This window comes from Necator americanus, chromosome III (assembly GCF_031761385.1).
Source record: "Necator americanus strain Aroian chromosome III, whole genome shotgun sequence".
In the NCBI taxonomy this organism is placed as follows: Eukaryota; Metazoa; Nematoda; class Chromadorea; order Rhabditida; family Ancylostomatidae; genus Necator; species Necator americanus.
The window spans coordinates 39,681,987-39,697,564 of record NC_087373.1 but is presented as its reverse complement, the minus strand read 5'-3'; the positions used below and the strand labels follow the sequence as shown (position 1 = coordinate 39,697,564).

At 42.6% G+C, this 15,578-nt stretch overlaps 4 protein-coding genes across 5 annotated transcripts in view; 1 reads left to right on the top strand and 3 right to left on the bottom strand.

Moving 5' to 3' along the window:
* The window catches only part of RB195_012395 (uncharacterized protein), a gene marked incomplete at both ends in the record, with an annotated part of 30,975 nt that extends 26,652 nt beyond the window's left edge, over positions 1 to 4,323 (top strand). Inside the window, 8 exons of the mRNA XM_064194223.1 lie at positions 604 to 709; positions 771 to 846; positions 907 to 1,042; positions 1,103 to 1,264; positions 2,576 to 2,629; positions 2,874 to 3,000; positions 3,969 to 4,110; positions 4,183 to 4,323. Coding sequence (XP_064051806.1) covers positions 604 to 709; positions 771 to 846; positions 907 to 1,042; positions 1,103 to 1,264; positions 2,576 to 2,629; positions 2,874 to 3,000; positions 3,969 to 4,110; positions 4,183 to 4,323 — 944 coding nt within the window. The remainder of the gene's footprint in view (positions 1 to 603; positions 710 to 770; positions 847 to 906; positions 1,043 to 1,102; positions 1,265 to 2,575; positions 2,630 to 2,873; positions 3,001 to 3,968; positions 4,111 to 4,182) is intronic.
* A 3,603-nt stretch (positions 4,324 to 7,926) lies between these two features.
* Positions 7,927 to 8,895, bottom strand: RB195_012394 (uncharacterized protein; the record flags this gene model as incomplete). Its single annotated transcript, XM_064194222.1, has 1 exon — positions 7,927 to 8,895. The coding sequence occupies one exon, from the start codon at positions 8,893 to 8,895 to the stop codon at positions 7,927 to 7,929; it is 969 nt and encodes a 322-aa protein (XP_064051805.1).
* A 139-nt stretch (positions 8,896 to 9,034) lies between these two features.
* RB195_012393 (uncharacterized protein) lies at positions 9,035 to 9,634 on the bottom strand (the record flags this gene model as incomplete). The annotated part of the gene is made up of 1 exon (XM_064194221.1): positions 9,035 to 9,634. One exon carries the CDS (start codon positions 9,632 to 9,634, stop codon positions 9,035 to 9,037), a length of 600 nt encoding a protein of 199 aa, XP_064051804.1.
* Positions 9,035 to 14,452, bottom strand: RB195_012392 (uncharacterized protein; the record flags this gene model as incomplete). Of its 2 annotated transcripts, XM_064194220.1 has the most annotated exons (13): positions 9,035 to 9,728; positions 9,849 to 10,741; positions 10,898 to 11,025; positions 11,642 to 11,756; positions 11,832 to 11,966; positions 12,028 to 12,190; positions 12,690 to 12,815; positions 12,890 to 13,043; positions 13,831 to 13,917; positions 13,976 to 14,084; positions 14,148 to 14,173; positions 14,244 to 14,259; positions 14,354 to 14,452. In XM_064194220.1, the coding sequence occupies 13 exons, from the start codon at positions 14,450 to 14,452 to the stop codon at positions 9,035 to 9,037; spliced, it is 2,745 nt and encodes a 914-aa protein (XP_064051802.1). The 2 variants fall into 2 exon arrangements, with proteins under 2 accessions (XP_064051802.1, XP_064051803.1); XM_064194219.1 differs by lacking the exons at positions 9,035 to 9,728; positions 10,898 to 11,025; positions 14,148 to 14,173; positions 14,244 to 14,259; positions 14,354 to 14,452 and having other exon boundaries at positions 9,731 to 10,688; positions 11,596 to 11,756; positions 13,976 to 14,081.
* Positions 14,453 to 15,578: the final 1,126 nt, after the last annotated feature.

Sequence of the window (15,578 nt, the reverse complement as noted above, 5' to 3'; positions counted from 1 at the left end):
GGTTGCGGTCGAAGCGACGCAGTGGTGATAGCGGTTGGATCGAGGTGGGACCATCGCGAAGCGCAGCAATGAACGCTGGTAGCAAAGGTCGTCACTCGATCCCAACCGCTGCGCTCCACCGCACCGCTTTGAGCGCAACCGCTCACGCAACTGCACCGTACTTCATGTCCTTTCGACTATGCTATATTTTAGGCAAGTAGTTCTAGCTATGTGTAAAAAAAAACTTTCACATGTCAATACATGGGTACATTACAATAATTTAGGTGTAGGGTAGTGGTAAGAGGTTCCACTACGACCGATAGTTCGAAACCCCCGGAAGTAAACTAGGGATTCCATTCTTTCGAGATCAATAAATTGGTACTGAACTTGTCTGGAAGGATAAAAAAGCTAGGTTTATACATCGCCTGCACTATGCAAGCCATTGTGTAGGCGATATACCCGTTTGTAAACCCAAAAAATGGCGAATTGGTGCCGAACGCTCGCCAAGCGCTTTATGCTCTACGTTACAGACTCTTCGCCACGCTTCCATTTTTCATTTGACAACTCTCCTAGAATTAGGATAGGAGAAATTTTTTATCTTTTTATATAAAAGTTTCATTACAGAGCTCCTGCAATTACCAGCTCATGAGAACGATGGAGACCCTGATTTTATGAACTTGGCGCTGATCGCTGGTGGTGGAGCTTTAAGAGTCCAACATTCTCGTTTAACGTTAGAACACCACTATTTCGCAGTTTATCAGAAGTTCACTTTGATTTATATAGTGTTTAAGGAAATGTGGTATGACCAAGGATATTGCCTCAAAATCTTTGGAAACTATTTGTGGAAAATGCACAATCGAAGACAAGGTGTACCCTTTTCGATTTACAAATCAGTTTAAGTTTTGGTCTAATAATTCAACATTGTAGGAAGCATTTGCAAGGTGGGCTGGATGCCCTATTGGTGGAGCATCCGCTATCGTGAATATAACAACTGATGCACGAGATTTTTGCTATATGGTAGGCTGTAACGATCTGGCGGTGATAGGTGCTTCAAAAGGAGATGGTAGGATAGAATTACGAACATCAGCGTCCTTACAGCTCTAATGAATAACCCAGTTTACAGTTTACCTTGGGACCCTAATTGAAGTGTATGATGCAAAATCTGATGAACAGTTGGTTTCAAACGAATGCACTTTCCATCTGTGGAATCGAACTAATCAATGTAAACGAGCACCAGTCAACGAAGAAGTCGAATATCGAACAATGTCTGCATTTGACGGACGAGGTAACATTGAATCGTAATATTTTAAGACCTTAACCAAGTTTATATACCTTAACCTTAACCTTTGGGCTACTTCTTGGCGGTGCAGATAGTGATTCAAAGTGGAGAAACTGGCTCTTCCCATTCACGTAGAGTAAAAAAAGTGACATAAGTTTCGTAGATAGGCGAACTGAGCAGCCGGGTGCTCTGCGATTACGTAGAAGGACCCTACAAATTATTATTGTCAGCCATTCCGTTAATTTTTCCTCAATACTGCTTTCACAAACTCAAGAAAATAATCAAAGTGGTCGAATTTATAACAGTTTTGAATAAAAAAAACCACGAAGTAAAGACTAGAACTCAACAAGAAAATGGCAAGAAAGGTCCAAAATCATTGTGCGAATGCGCCGTAACCCTCACTCTTCATAAAAATTATCGTCGAATTCGCGCCGTGTGCCACAAAACTAAAGCATGGAAAAGTAGATAAAGAACAAAGAAGATCCTTTTGATCTCTATTCTAGCACATTTTCTGTGATCCAATACATTACTACTTTAAAAATGAATCCCTGAGACAACCCCGAAAATTATGATCCGAGAGATAGGGGAATTGGAACAACGCTAAACTCCTCCATTCAAAATTCCACAGTATCACTTTTCATCCTTGAGTTTACTGTTAACACGACTGGTATGGTACAATGAACTCTTGGACTCGAATGGGGGAAAATCAGTTGGTATAATTGTTCGGAATAAATCTAATGCTGAACTACCCAACAGATCTTGTGTTATAATGTGGTAAGCGAACTGTCTACTGTCGTGATATCAAAAATGACTCAAGATAAAGAGTAAGGGTTACCAGAGTGAATCAATGACACGAACATGAACAAAAGATGATTATCCAAAGATTCCTGGCAAATGTGCAAAAGTAAAAATAAAAAATTCACAATAAAGATACTTACAAAGATAACATATAGAGAAGATGGGTGGTGCAAACTGGCGATGCGTTTTGTAATTCCAAATGAAACTAGTTTTATTTTCGGATGCACCTCTTTTTAAAGCGGAACACACAATGTCGTTCCAATGTGAAAAAGATTTTTGAACCAAATATGGACTCTGCGAACTGAGTGCAAAAATCATGCGTGGACAAAATTTTCTTCTTCACGGCCAAATTTACAACCATCAGCGCGCGGAAACGTTAATTTTTGGCAAATTCCTTGCGTCACCGCAACTATGTGGAATTTGACGGGAATTGGTATTTATGCGCATGGATAGTACGCCCCAAGATTTAAAATGGAGTGTAGATGATGGAAGATGTACAAATTGGTGCGTGATTTTCAGTGCTCGCGAATGACTACAGCCTTATTGTTCCATGGAGAAACAAATTTGTAAAAGGTACGTGCTTACTAGAACCATTACAATATTCTAAACGGATATAAATGATATATGCGGATATAAATGACAATGTAGTGTGAATTTCGAAAAAAAAAATGTTTTCTTCGGCTAGTAGATATAACATAGTCTGACCACGTCTCCTGTTGTTGTTGTGTGTGTTTTTTTTTTCATGTGAAAAAGATTAAACGTACTGCGACAATATGAAATTGACTATTCTGTTAGTAGAGCGTTTCACATTTGACAGGAATTCTCGATCCTCTGAACAAGTATACTAGGAAGATCGTGGAGAAGCTTGGACGAGTGCTATCAATAACTGGAACTGCCTACGACGAAGATTATGACGGCAAATATTCAATGTCCTCACATAATTCGTGAGTTCAGACATGATATCAACTTTAGTACGGTTACTACCACGCTTACCACTAATTCTGAGAGACTTTTTTTTAACGAAGAAACAAAAATTAAATCATAGCATAATAGGATCCTCTTCAAGATTATCAGTCACATTCGATTCATTCCTTACTTTTTAATACCACATCTGATTTCGCTCAAAACCTTAAAGCTCCTTCTGAACTATTCTAACTGGTAGTCATAAAAGTTGGCCAGTTGAAGCGTTTCCATATAATTGTTTCTTCTTAATACGTACCTGCAGTTCGTACCGTTCTTGAAATGTTCAGAAAATAGATTTTTGGTAAATAGTTCCATTCCATGACAAAGATAAGTCCATATCTTTCTGGCACATCTTTTTTTCCGATAAGTGACTGGTTTCCAAGAATAATTGTGATTCAATCACTAAAATGTGTAGAAATATCAGAGTTGGGGAGCAATTAAAGGCAGCATACCACGAATCTGAAGTGGTGAGGAAATCCACGGGAAAAGCTAGAAATGTGGTTGTGGATTGCAAAATCGTTGGTAGTTCCGTCCTCCTTCCTTAATCGTCGTAAAAAAAGCTGCATGGGACAGCTTTAGTTGCTATGAATTACGTTAGAACGCGGTTGTGGTTTACGTGTTGCCGTCCCTTCAGCAGAATTTTCGTTGGTTTCAATAGAAAATACTGGTGAGAAGACATCATTGACCTTCCACCGCTCGCACTTGAATGTATGCGGGTACAACAGTGTCGCGTTGCAACCGAAATCATCGTGAAAAACGGCGTCTTCAGTGCAGTTTTTTTAAAAGAAGATCAGTGAGAGATGAGCGAAACCACTCCAAATCCCGCAATCTACAACCCTATCTCTAGCTCTTCCGGAGTATCCCAAACACGATTCGATTAATGATTTGAGTCAGATGTGTGATATGCTGCCTTTGGAGAAAGAGAAAGGTTGAGCATGAAAATTTTTAGGCCCTATCCGACGCACCTGTATCGCATCCTTATTGCATGTGATGGAGACTGGTCCACTAATGGACTTAACTGCAGTAGACCTGAGCAAACGAAATCCCTCTCTTTCGTCTTTCCTCATATGAACGGTGATCCAAACTGCCTGGTAAGAAAAAAAACCGTCGACAGACACTTTGCTTCATGCATTCGACAATTACTTTTTATCATTCATTTTTAGGCTGAAAACGAACTTCTCCTGCTATACACTGCGACAATAAGGGATGTGGAAGCCCTTAGTGGACTGTATTTTAACTTTACTAACATTCCAAACAAACAGCAAATGCTTCTAAAGATGCACACTAATACTCGTTTATGGTAATTATATATACTGGAATATAGACACTAAGAGGGGTGAGAGTATCTGGAAATCTCTTTACGTTGATAGGTTTGCCTAGAAATTGCATTTGACTACTCTCTGATAGCCGCCACCTATCTTTCACCTAGTTGTCGAAAATATGCTTAGAAGAAAGCAACTTGGTTGCTGTCCTTATTCTTCAAATGATGTAATACAGTCTGAAAACAACGCGACATATTTGAGGTAAGCGAACATGATCCTACTCACCGTAAAACTCATAGTAGCAGTATCGTACTGAATACATAGTGTTATTTATTGAAATCCGAGTCAATAAATATCATACGTCGACCAAGCCTGTCTCAGTCTGTTACTAATTTCTCTTGAAACAAAAAAAAAGGGAAAAAGAAAAAAGAAAAGAGAACAGGAAGAAGAAGGAAGATCCACTCACCTCCACATGTCTCACCATCATAATAGTACTTATTGCTGATAGTTTGAGGATAAAATATGAACCACCTCCGAACAGGAAGAACAGCCGAGGAGAGGACATGGCTGTAGCCGATTGTTAACTGTAGACAGCTTAATAGTAGAAGTTAAGAAGATCATACAGTTGGAAAATGCGTTAACCATACAGTTGGAAAATGCGTTAACCTAAGGAAGAGAAAATTTTGTGTTTATTCACGTTGTTCCAAATCTCTAGAATATGCATGAAATGAAGGCAAGAAGGGAAATCAGATGCACATATCCGTTAGAATAAAAATGTATGGGGAAATGCAGTGGGGGAACCCAACTGAACCCTGATTTCTGGAAGCTCTCTCTCTTCCTTTCTTCTCTTCTTAACTCTAGCTTACATATCGTTGATCCTCTAAGACTAATGCTTAAGTTTTTATGTTCGCGAGTGATCTAGTTATCTACTTCCAGAGGACGCAGTTGAGTGGCCCTCCAACTACACTTTACTTAGAAATAGTCTAAGATGAATAATCGGTAAAGATAGCAGAAGGACGCAATAAATCTAATACGCCAACGAGTTGGGTCAAAAAGACGTGAAGCACGGTGAAGTTGCATAAGGACTTGCGCTCGAAGCGGTGCGGTGGAGCGTAGCAGTTAGGACCGACGCAGGATCCACCGTCGCAAACTGCGGTGATGGATGGTGCCACCAAGGGTTTTACCACGCTCCTAGACGCTATGCTCCACCGAAGTCGTGTACGCAATTGCGTACGTGCTTCATGTCGTTTTGACCCTAGTATGCCTACGAAGATATGTGTACTTTAAACTGTAGAGTGCAACGGTTTTGTTCTACTCTATTTGTTGTTCACATATTGCTTGGAGAGAAAGCTACAGAAATATGTGATTTTGGTAGAAATGCCATCAAAACTTTCACTTTCGTGAATATTATTCTCTTAATGGATTTTAGATGCCGTAATGACCATGCAGAAGTAATGAGTGGTTCATTCGTCTCTTTTGTAACTACTTACAATATTATTAGTATTATTTTTACATATTACTTGCTCTTACTCATTTTAAGTATCGTTATATCTTATTTCTAACACCTCCTTCAGAGAAGGAAAGCTCTTGGGCGAAATTTTAATGACCCTTGATATTTCGGATGGTTGATAGAAGTCCCGTCCTCTGAACGAACCTGGTGCAGCGGGATTTGTAAAATTTCTGCCCTTACTTGATTCTCGCTTAGCCTAAGTCACCCCATTTATCATTAACTCCGGAAACGTCCTGTTTACATTTTTATTGCAACTTACCATCATTACATTTGTTTTACTTGGTTTGGTTTAAGTATGCAGGCGTACATAAATACAGCAAATAATAAGGAAATAATAGTAAGGAAGGAACTGCATACTCACGCAGTACATCAATGACTCTACCTTTTGTAGTTGGTTCGGGTGGCTGTGGTAGGCCGATGACGACCAAGGCTGCCCGCAGAGTTCACAGCCGCGCGGGCAGCCTAACCACAAACTTTGACAATCGGCAAGCGATTATATGCACAGTTCACCTATTTTGGTGAAATCAGCACAAAATAGACGTTATTGGGTAGTATCATGAAATTGGCAATTCTGCAGTGTCTCATTCAATAGGAAGTGCAGGGATTTACAAGAGAAAAAGCACAGACGTTCCTTCTTTTCTTTCAAAAAACGTTATTCCCCACTTTTCGATTCCACTTCCACTGTCTAGCACCTTTTTTCCTAAAATATGTTAATGGTTGTGATTAAGGTGCTCTTAGAAATGATACATCTTTGGTTTGCTTTCTCACGAATTTCACACCGGCCCACAAAAATGAAGGAAAAACTGAATTTGCAAAGAAAAAAAGCACAAAGTGCTTGAATCACGCTAGATGAGACTTATAGAAGGGGATTTGTGTATGGAAACGTCTACGACTGTCACATACTTTTATAATACAGTGAATCACTATAACGTGTGCATCTGAATTGTGCGTCGAAATAAAATTTCTCCACAAAAAAAGACTACGGGACCTGTAGTTGCTAGGCTCGCTGATACCGGATTTTGACTTCACAAAAAAGGTTTTCAAAACCGGTTGAAGATGAGCCAATAGACTTCAATCTATGAGAGAAATCGAAGATTTACACAAAGGAAAAGAGCAATTAAGAAATGTTTATCAATACACGTAACAAAAAGACTAATCTTAGTGAACACAATACAAGTTTCCACTAAATATCTACACAAAATGGCATACAAACGAACATTAGTTGAATGAAGTGAATAGTAACCGTTACAATGACAACATACCCGTGACAAAGACAATAGCTGTGCGTATATTAATTTCCAAAGACACATTTCTGCAAGCATCAGTCTCTACAACTTATACTCGGGTGGAGATTGAGTCGCACCGCTCAACGTTCATATTCCTCGTCCGCCCTTGTAGTAGACGAAAAGTGTGATAGCGACGAACGGCACAGCCACTCTGAATAAATAAAATTTGACACTATATTGATACTATTAGAAAACAGATCTTAAAAGTGATGTAATTCTTTTCCAGTAGTACAAAATAGACCAAATATAATTATATCCGCTAACTTTCTTGTTTTATATATAACACAAGCACCGATCAAAAGAAAAGTTTTGGAGATATCTTCAAGGTTCCTTACACAGTTCCACTAGCACCGGCAAAATATACTTATGCTTGTATCTAGTTGGTAGATATCAACCGGTGGGCAGTGGCTTGGCGGTATGAGCAATGTTTGTAGCTGTTCATGGATACCGTGATGGAAGCCCATGGAGCAGGATGTTACGAATACGGCTATAGTAAGGTAAAAACGACATGAAGACAGCGTAGCGGTTAGAATCTGGGGAGATCCTAGTTGACACCCGTACTTACTTAGATGGCCCGTCTTCACTGGACGTGCGAGCCCCAGCATCTCTTCCACTCCTTTCGTTTCCTCGCCATTGTCATTCAAGATGTTTTCAAGTTTCGTGAGTGACGTTGACGAGGTCCTTGAGCTGCATCCAGCTGAGCTCTCAGCTTGTCCATCCGTGTAGCGAACACGTCACCCCATCTCGTTGGCGGTCTCCCTCGGGGGCGTTTAGCGTCCCTTGGGATCCACTCTAGCGTTCTTTTAGTCCATCTATCGTCGATTCTTCTCATGATGTGACCGGCCCCATCTATGTTTTGCTTTCGGTACATATTCCGCTGGGTCGCAGACGGGACATTCCTCTTAAGTCGAAGCTGCGAAGACCGGCTAGGTGTTGTGTGCGCCGGTTAAACTTCAGGAGACATCTCTCAAGGGCTCTGTGGGTAGTAAGTAGCTTCCTAGACGTGGCCGCGGTGTCTGCCCATGTCTCCGCTGCGTAACAGAGCGCTGGAAGGACTGTCGAGTCGAACAGATGGGCACGAAGATCTTGGTCCGTCAGTTGGTCCGTAGCTTCCCTGACGGCTGCGAATGCTGCCCATGCTGCTCTCATTCTTCTATTCAGTTCTTCCTTCAAGTAGTTTTCCATGTTCATAGAACGTCCAAGGTATACGTATGACGGAGTTTCCACGATTTGGGAGCCTTCAAGTTGTACTCCTCCGTCCTCGCAGTGGGCGTTCTTCGTGAACTGTGTCTTCTTTCTGTTTATTCGTAGTCCTATTCTCTTCCCTGTTTCGTTCAATTCGTTGAGCATCGTTTCTGCTTCACTGGTACTGCTCGAAAAGAGAACGATGTCGTCCGCGAAACGAAGGTTCGAGAGAAATCTTCCATCAACATGTATGCCCCTTTCTTCCCAGGATAGTGATTTCATTATCCATTGCAATGCAGCCGTGAACAGCTTCGGCGATATAGTATCGCCTTGTCGTACCCCCTTTCCAATGGGTATGGTGAGAGGGCGGTGGAAAAGCTGTATCCTAGTCGTGCATCGTTCGTAGCAATTGGCTAATGTCCTCACATACGACGCGTCCACACCTTGATCGACCAGGGCTGACAGTATTGCATTCGTTTCTACGCTGTCAAAGGCTTCCTCATAGTCGACGAAGGTTGGAACAAGGGGGAGGCGGTATTCCCGGCAAAACTCTATGACCCTCGACACGGTCTGGATCTGGTCAAAGCAGCTGAACTCCTGACGGAATCCAGCTTGTTCTTGAGGCTCATTCATCTAGCGTCCTAGATATGCGCGTGAGGATGATCTTGGTGAATGCTTTGTATAACACGCTCAGCAAGCATATCGGACGGTAGTTCCGAAGGTTCTCTCGGTCACCTTTCTTATGGATAAGAACGGTTCGCGAGGTCTTCCACTAGTCTGGGATTCTTTCTTTCTGAAGGTAGGATGTCATGTGCGCTGCTAAGATTACATGAAGCGGATGACCACCAGCCCGAAGAAAGTCTGCTGATATAAAATCAGGTCCGGGGGCTGTGCCAGGTTTCATGCTCTTGATAGCGACTCGTACTTCCGAAGAGAGAATCCGTGGTGGAGCTTCGCCAGTGGGGATGATCAGGCTTGACATAGGAGTTGATGGACGGAAAAGGTTCGAGTAGAACCTCTCCGTTATGATTTTCATCTCACGACAAGAAGACGTGCGAGTCCCGTCTTCGCTCAGCAAGGTTGCTAGCGGAATATTATATTCGCGGAGATCCCTGCGGCACTTCTTCAGACTTGTTCTTCTTTGTGCTGCTTTCAGAATCTTCTTCTGCCTGTACTTCATAAGATCCTCCTGCAACGCTTTTCTGCAGCTAGTGTTTGCTACTAACCGCTCAATGTGCGACGCATTCGGATCAAGCCTCAAAGCCCTTCTTCTTTCCAACAATTCCTTAGTGGTCTTCGAAATTTGATCCAAGTTTGTCGTGCGGGGCTTCGAGGCACGTTCAGCACAGGCTCGTAATCCTCTGAGCAGCATCTCGTAGTCCACGTTTGGATCCTCTTTAATGTGCCAGTCACCTTGGGACAAGGAGTCCTTGAGTACGCAATCGTCGTAGACGACTTCTTTTCTCCTTCATTGCCGATAGCAGATGTTCTTTTCCATCGTGTGGCTAAGACGTATTTTCGCACGAAGGAGACGGTGATCAGAACCACTACAAAAGGATGGTACTACTGAGACGTCAAGTAGACACCACTTCCGGTTGGTGAGTATGTGGTCGATCTCCGCACGAGTCGCGCCATTGGGCGATTCCCATGTCCACCGACGATGATCTTTTTTCATGAAAAGAGAGTTCCCATGAAAGAGGCGAGCGGCGGACAACAGCCCAGCGAGACGATTGCCATTTTCATTCCGGTCTCTTAGTCCAAATCTTCCAATCCTGTATTCCTCTTCTGTGGCCTTTCCTAGTTTTGCGTTGAAGTCTCCGACAACGAATTTGTAGAAGGACTTCTCGTTGCGGACTACTTCCTCCAGCTCCTCGTAAAACGCTTCCAATTCGGATTCATCAGCTGCTGATGTTGGTGAGTAGCAGTTGATGATACTGATGGATTTTTGGCGCAGAGGGCGGAGGCGAAGAATGGCCAGACGAGGTGACAGGATCTCGTGAGAATCGACGAGATGGACGACAGATGGGTGCACAACAAAACCAACACCGCCTACATTTCGCGACGGGACCTTCTCTCCACGAATGACGAGTGTACCGTCATTCATCTGTCGTACGTCGCTCCTTCTGCACTTGGTCTCCTGCAGAGTAATCACGTGAAATTTGATACGCTCTGCAGCTCCGAGAAAGGCATGCAGGTCAGCGTCTGTGGAAACTGTTCCCGCGTTGTAAGTACACAGTCTGAGACAGTCTCCATAGCGAGTCGTGCGTGTGTCGCCTTGGTCCAGAATCAGTGACGTCCTGAGCAACCTGAGATTTGACCGCCTCTCACCGGTCGCCATACCGTCCGACGTCTGAGGTGGCAGGGCCCAGTGTGCAGGGTACTGAGGCAGTGAATATGCTGGAGTGGCAAAGAGACTTTTCCCCAAACTAAGCAGCCATGTCGCGGCGAGCTTAGCTTTCACCACAGGTCGTCGCCCAACCTATATGGATCAGGGAACCACCTTGCGACATTTTGCCAAGACGGTGGTGAATCTTAGCAGTGGTTTACTCTTAGCTAGGCTTCCGATTCCGAGAAGTCAGAATGTCGGATGTGTCGAACTCCTTCTCAGCTTGGGAGACCCTGCCGGAGGACGAACCTCCGCTGTGCATCGCAGTTCGACGCCCAGTGTCACCTCCACGCCACTATGAGGCGGTAAATCGTTGTGGAGGGTTGACACCCGTAGTATGCAACAAGGGCCTACATCGACTCCAACTGCTGTCTCCACTGCAATTAATTGTGTAAGCGGCTAAGACGACGCTGGTGTAACGCACACTTCATGTCTTTCTCACCCGTCCTAAGTGACACGACGCAGCCGCAGATGGTACTAAGTAATAGTAATAATGCCAATAACTTACTTGCTTAATAGCTTGCACTAAAATCAGTAGTAACGTGACGATTTTAGTGCTAACTGAAGGACACATGAGCGAGTCCTGCCGGCGCTGGTGAAGCTTTGCCGGCAGTTTGAGAGCAATTCGACAAAATTTTGAAAACTACCATTTTTAGGTGAAAAAAAACGCTAGTCAGCTAAGTCCCGAGTTCGGGCACTACACCAAAATGGGAATAGTAGTCTTTGAAAATTACTTTCTAAATTCTGACTCGGGACGGTACGAAGCTGCTGAATGCAATGGTATTCATTTTAGACACCTCTACGCGATTGCTCCATTGTACTTCTCACATAAAATGGAAACTATTGAGGCGAGAACCTCACGAAAGAATGCCGCATTTTCCCAAGAAAAAAAAAAACTATTATTCGATAATATTATTCGATAATGGATGTTTTCGAAAAGAACATACCCCCATAAAAATTCCTGCTTTGGCTCTTGACTACTGAAAAATGAACCATAGATAGGAATAAGCGGATTAATCCAGAAGGCAAATTCTCTGTGCTCTAGGCCTGCTACGTTTAGAACCCTTGAAGAGGAGTCGGAGAGGTACACCACTGTCGAAGGACATTCCTGAAATTAACAGATCATCCCCTAAAGGAATTCATATAAAAATTACATTTAAGTGGTGAGCACAGATTTTAATACCTTAAAGCTCGGAAGTGGTGGTGGATGACCGAGTATATAAGTCAACGGCTGCATGCTTTTGCTGCGCGGACAATCAACAGGTAGGAAAAGCTTGTCAAGGCACATCCGAACATCACCCAAAAGCGTCTGTTTTGTCTAGAATTGTATCGCTAGAGACGAAAAACAAATCAGTTCTCAATAAGATTGAAGAAATCACCTTTTTGTCTCTGAGACAGTTTATCTGTACGTTTTTCCCAAAAGAGAGTCCAGTTCTTAGTGCTTCCTTGATCTCTTCCAATGGATATGGCTCACCTCTGGGGACTATATTCGCCATCCTCAGAGCTGCTCCTACGGAGAACTGGGAATTCAATTCCATCGTTCTAGAAAAAGGATCGATGAAAAGTAGTCAAAGATTGATCCACAGTTCTAAAAACCCCCACTGATTTTCCGGAAGAGGAACAATACAGAAACTAACTGTTAGAAGAATTATAGATTAAGTATGAAAGAAGGCCTTCTTATTTGTAATTATAGTACATATATCATGACGTATTGGGTTGAAAATATTAAGTTAGTCTAGAAAGTGTTGCCGAAGTACCTAAGTAAGTCAATTCCGTATTAGGGATTATCTATGGGGGTGGGGTGTCTAGTGGAAAAATTTTGATTTTTTGGCGTATCTTCTTCTTAGGATTCCAGAGACTCACGGTAGATAGGGGAAAAAATGTGCTATGTATGAAGATTACATGAAGCACCCTCACGAGAACAACCACATGTAACAAAGATCGGTAACAGAATAAACAAAAAAAGTAGTCAAACAAATGGGTGAACGGGCAAACAAATAAATAAATGAGCAAATAAACAATGTGACCAAGTAGAACTCACTTGAAAAAATACAAAAACTCAGAGGAGAGATTTTTGAGGTTCTGAGAACATGTTCCATGTTTCTCCCATTCGTGTTTCCAGAATGAATGGGTGGTCTTGGCTGGATACAGGTTTGGCCACATTTTCCTACAGAAAACCAACACCAACGGATGACTTTACGGATGACTTTAGGAGAAACTAAATAGAAAATTAGAATTCACGTCAAACGTTGTTCGATTGATTCAATTAGTTTGGCATCGAATTTCCTTGGAACACCGTCGCAAAACTGCGGATAGCTGCCGTTGCTGTAGTTTGGCCATAAACCGTGAATTGACCAGTCAGCGGTTTCGGCAGGAATTTCGCACGATTCAGGTACTGAAAGTCGTTAAAAGATTTTACACACAAATTTTTGCGAATTAAGGTCACATGATTGCGAATGCTCCTTATTCCCCAAAGTCTTGGATTCATAAGGAGTTGAGAGTTTTCACCGTGATATTTTTAGAGACAAGCGGGCGCAATCCATAACTGATGATAAAAATATCCCCGCTTCCAGTAATTTTCCCAATACTGTTTCAAACAGTCATGTTTGAGTAAGTTTTTCCCGGGTATGGACGAACTCGCGGTGTATGACCAAAGTTCTACTTCTTGCAATAGGATTGTTACACTACATTACGATACTTTTCCAAACAACAATAGGATAACTGTTTTGAAATTTTTTAAAGCAATCTGCACTTGACAAGTAATGTGGAAAAGTTTTGTATTAAAAAAAAATAAATTCAGTGCAATGTGTAATGATCTCGACCATGTCAAGGCCCCTACTGACTACTCCAATGTTTTGATTTCAGATAGTCATTTTCAAAAACAGAAATGTCCCGAACAGAACGTTGTTACCAAAGGTATCTGTAAACATTTGTGGTGATTTGCAACATTTACTGCCAAGTTTAAATTATAAGTAGTTACGGAATCCATTACATTGGATGTACTAAAGTGGGTAAATCTTCGGAAACAAAGAAAAATTTGGAAACTCTGCAGAATTTATGTTCCTTAACTCTCCGCGCCGATCTCTCTCTATCGACTCTCTAGATCCTCAAAATATCATAAGGACGTGTTATGACAAAAGAGTGATTCATAGGGACCATAGAAACGCTGTGAGGGCAATAACCTGAATCATCATCTGCACGACAAACAGCTGTCGGATAAATCCGTGTCAACATCAAATAGTCGAAGTCCGAGCCAATCCACACAGGAGCTATAAACAGTCGAACTCTTAAACGATCCAGAAACAATTAAGCACAGAAAATCGACACCTTCATCAATTAAAGGCAATGCCCCTCTTGGGCCAGCGTCGTGGCTCCATGTCAAAAAGGTTTGCGTTGAGCTCAAAATTAGCACGAAAGCCGCAGCTTTTAACATTTTCTAAAAGTAGTCGATTGTAAAAAGAAGAGGAATGCGGCGGTCGAAAGCAGAAGGACAACAAACCCAGTCGTGTTGATATACAGACTGTGCTGTCAGCGAACAACGAGGCGATAGTAGAAGGACGCGCCCGTCTATTGATCGCAGCAGTTAGTCGTCAACCGGGATGGGGGAGGACCTGAATCCATAGGATTTCCGAGAGAAGTATCCTGCAGCAATGCCTCACCATGTTGCAAAAAAAAGGAATGGCAACAATGTGAAAAGGAGCATACCTTTGAACTCCACAAACTCGCGCCCATCAGAAATTGCTTGCAAGAATTGATTTCCGGAGGAGACCCATGTGCAGACATCGTTATTAGCGGTTGACCCATAACAGGTTCACGTCACTGGAAACACGGCAGTGTGGTTGTTTGCTTGCCGGGGAAAAAAGGTCAAACAAAGAGTAAATATCAGAGAAACCCGAATGAAGTAGAATTTCCGAAAAGGTTATGGGAATAGCTTGAACAAACGGAATCTACTGTATTCTAACTTCAGGAAACGCGACAAAAAACGCTGGGACAGTGAGGAGACGAGAACGGAATTCCAAACTTCACCCAAATAAAACGGGAACAAATGCTCCGTCCTTGTTTACGGTTCACTCAAATGCCAACACGTCATAGTGCTGCGCTCATTGTGCTTCCGATGGATCATGTAGGCGTGATAGGACTTTTCCCTAATTTTCGTCTTGTCCTGGAATCTTCGGGCTCAAACTAAACTCTAGGGGATCTAACTCTACAGTGATCTCTACTCGCAGCTATCTGCAAGCGGTAGAGAACCTGGGAAGAATGTATTTGAAAAGGAGGGGGGCACTCATTAGCGCCCTTGATTCTCGACGCTCTAACTTTTTTCTGTTAGTAAATTTAGTTTACATGTCATAGATCCTCTAAGACTAATGCTTAGGCCTTAGGACCGCAATTGATTTGATTATTTACTTCGACAAATAAGAACGCCGCTGAGTGCCCCCCGCTGCGTTCCAACTATATTTTAGCCCAAGAACCGTATCGTATTCCACATAATTGGGTATGTAGTGAGCACCGTAAATCAAAACGTTTCTAACGTACTCTAAACATACGATGTAGTAAAAATAGAAAAAGGATGAAAATTTAGCTCCATGAATAAGGGTACAGATTCGTGTATTTCCTATTTATAGTCGGGTCAAAACGACATGAAGCACGGACACTTGCGTAAACGGCTGCGCTCGAAGCGGCGCGGCGGAGCGTAGCGGTTGGTATCGTGTAAGGATCCTTGCTACCACCACCCATCTCTGCAGTTCGCCATAGTCCCATCCCTATCCAAACCGCTGTCTCCGCCGCACCGCTTCAAGCGCAGCCGCTTCCGCAACTGCACCGTACTTCACGTCGTTTTGACCCCACCATACTTTAGTCGAACTATTCTCGAATTGCACTTAGAGGGCAAAAAATAGTCGTTCAAGAGCATGGAAGCCGTTCTTAACTGGGA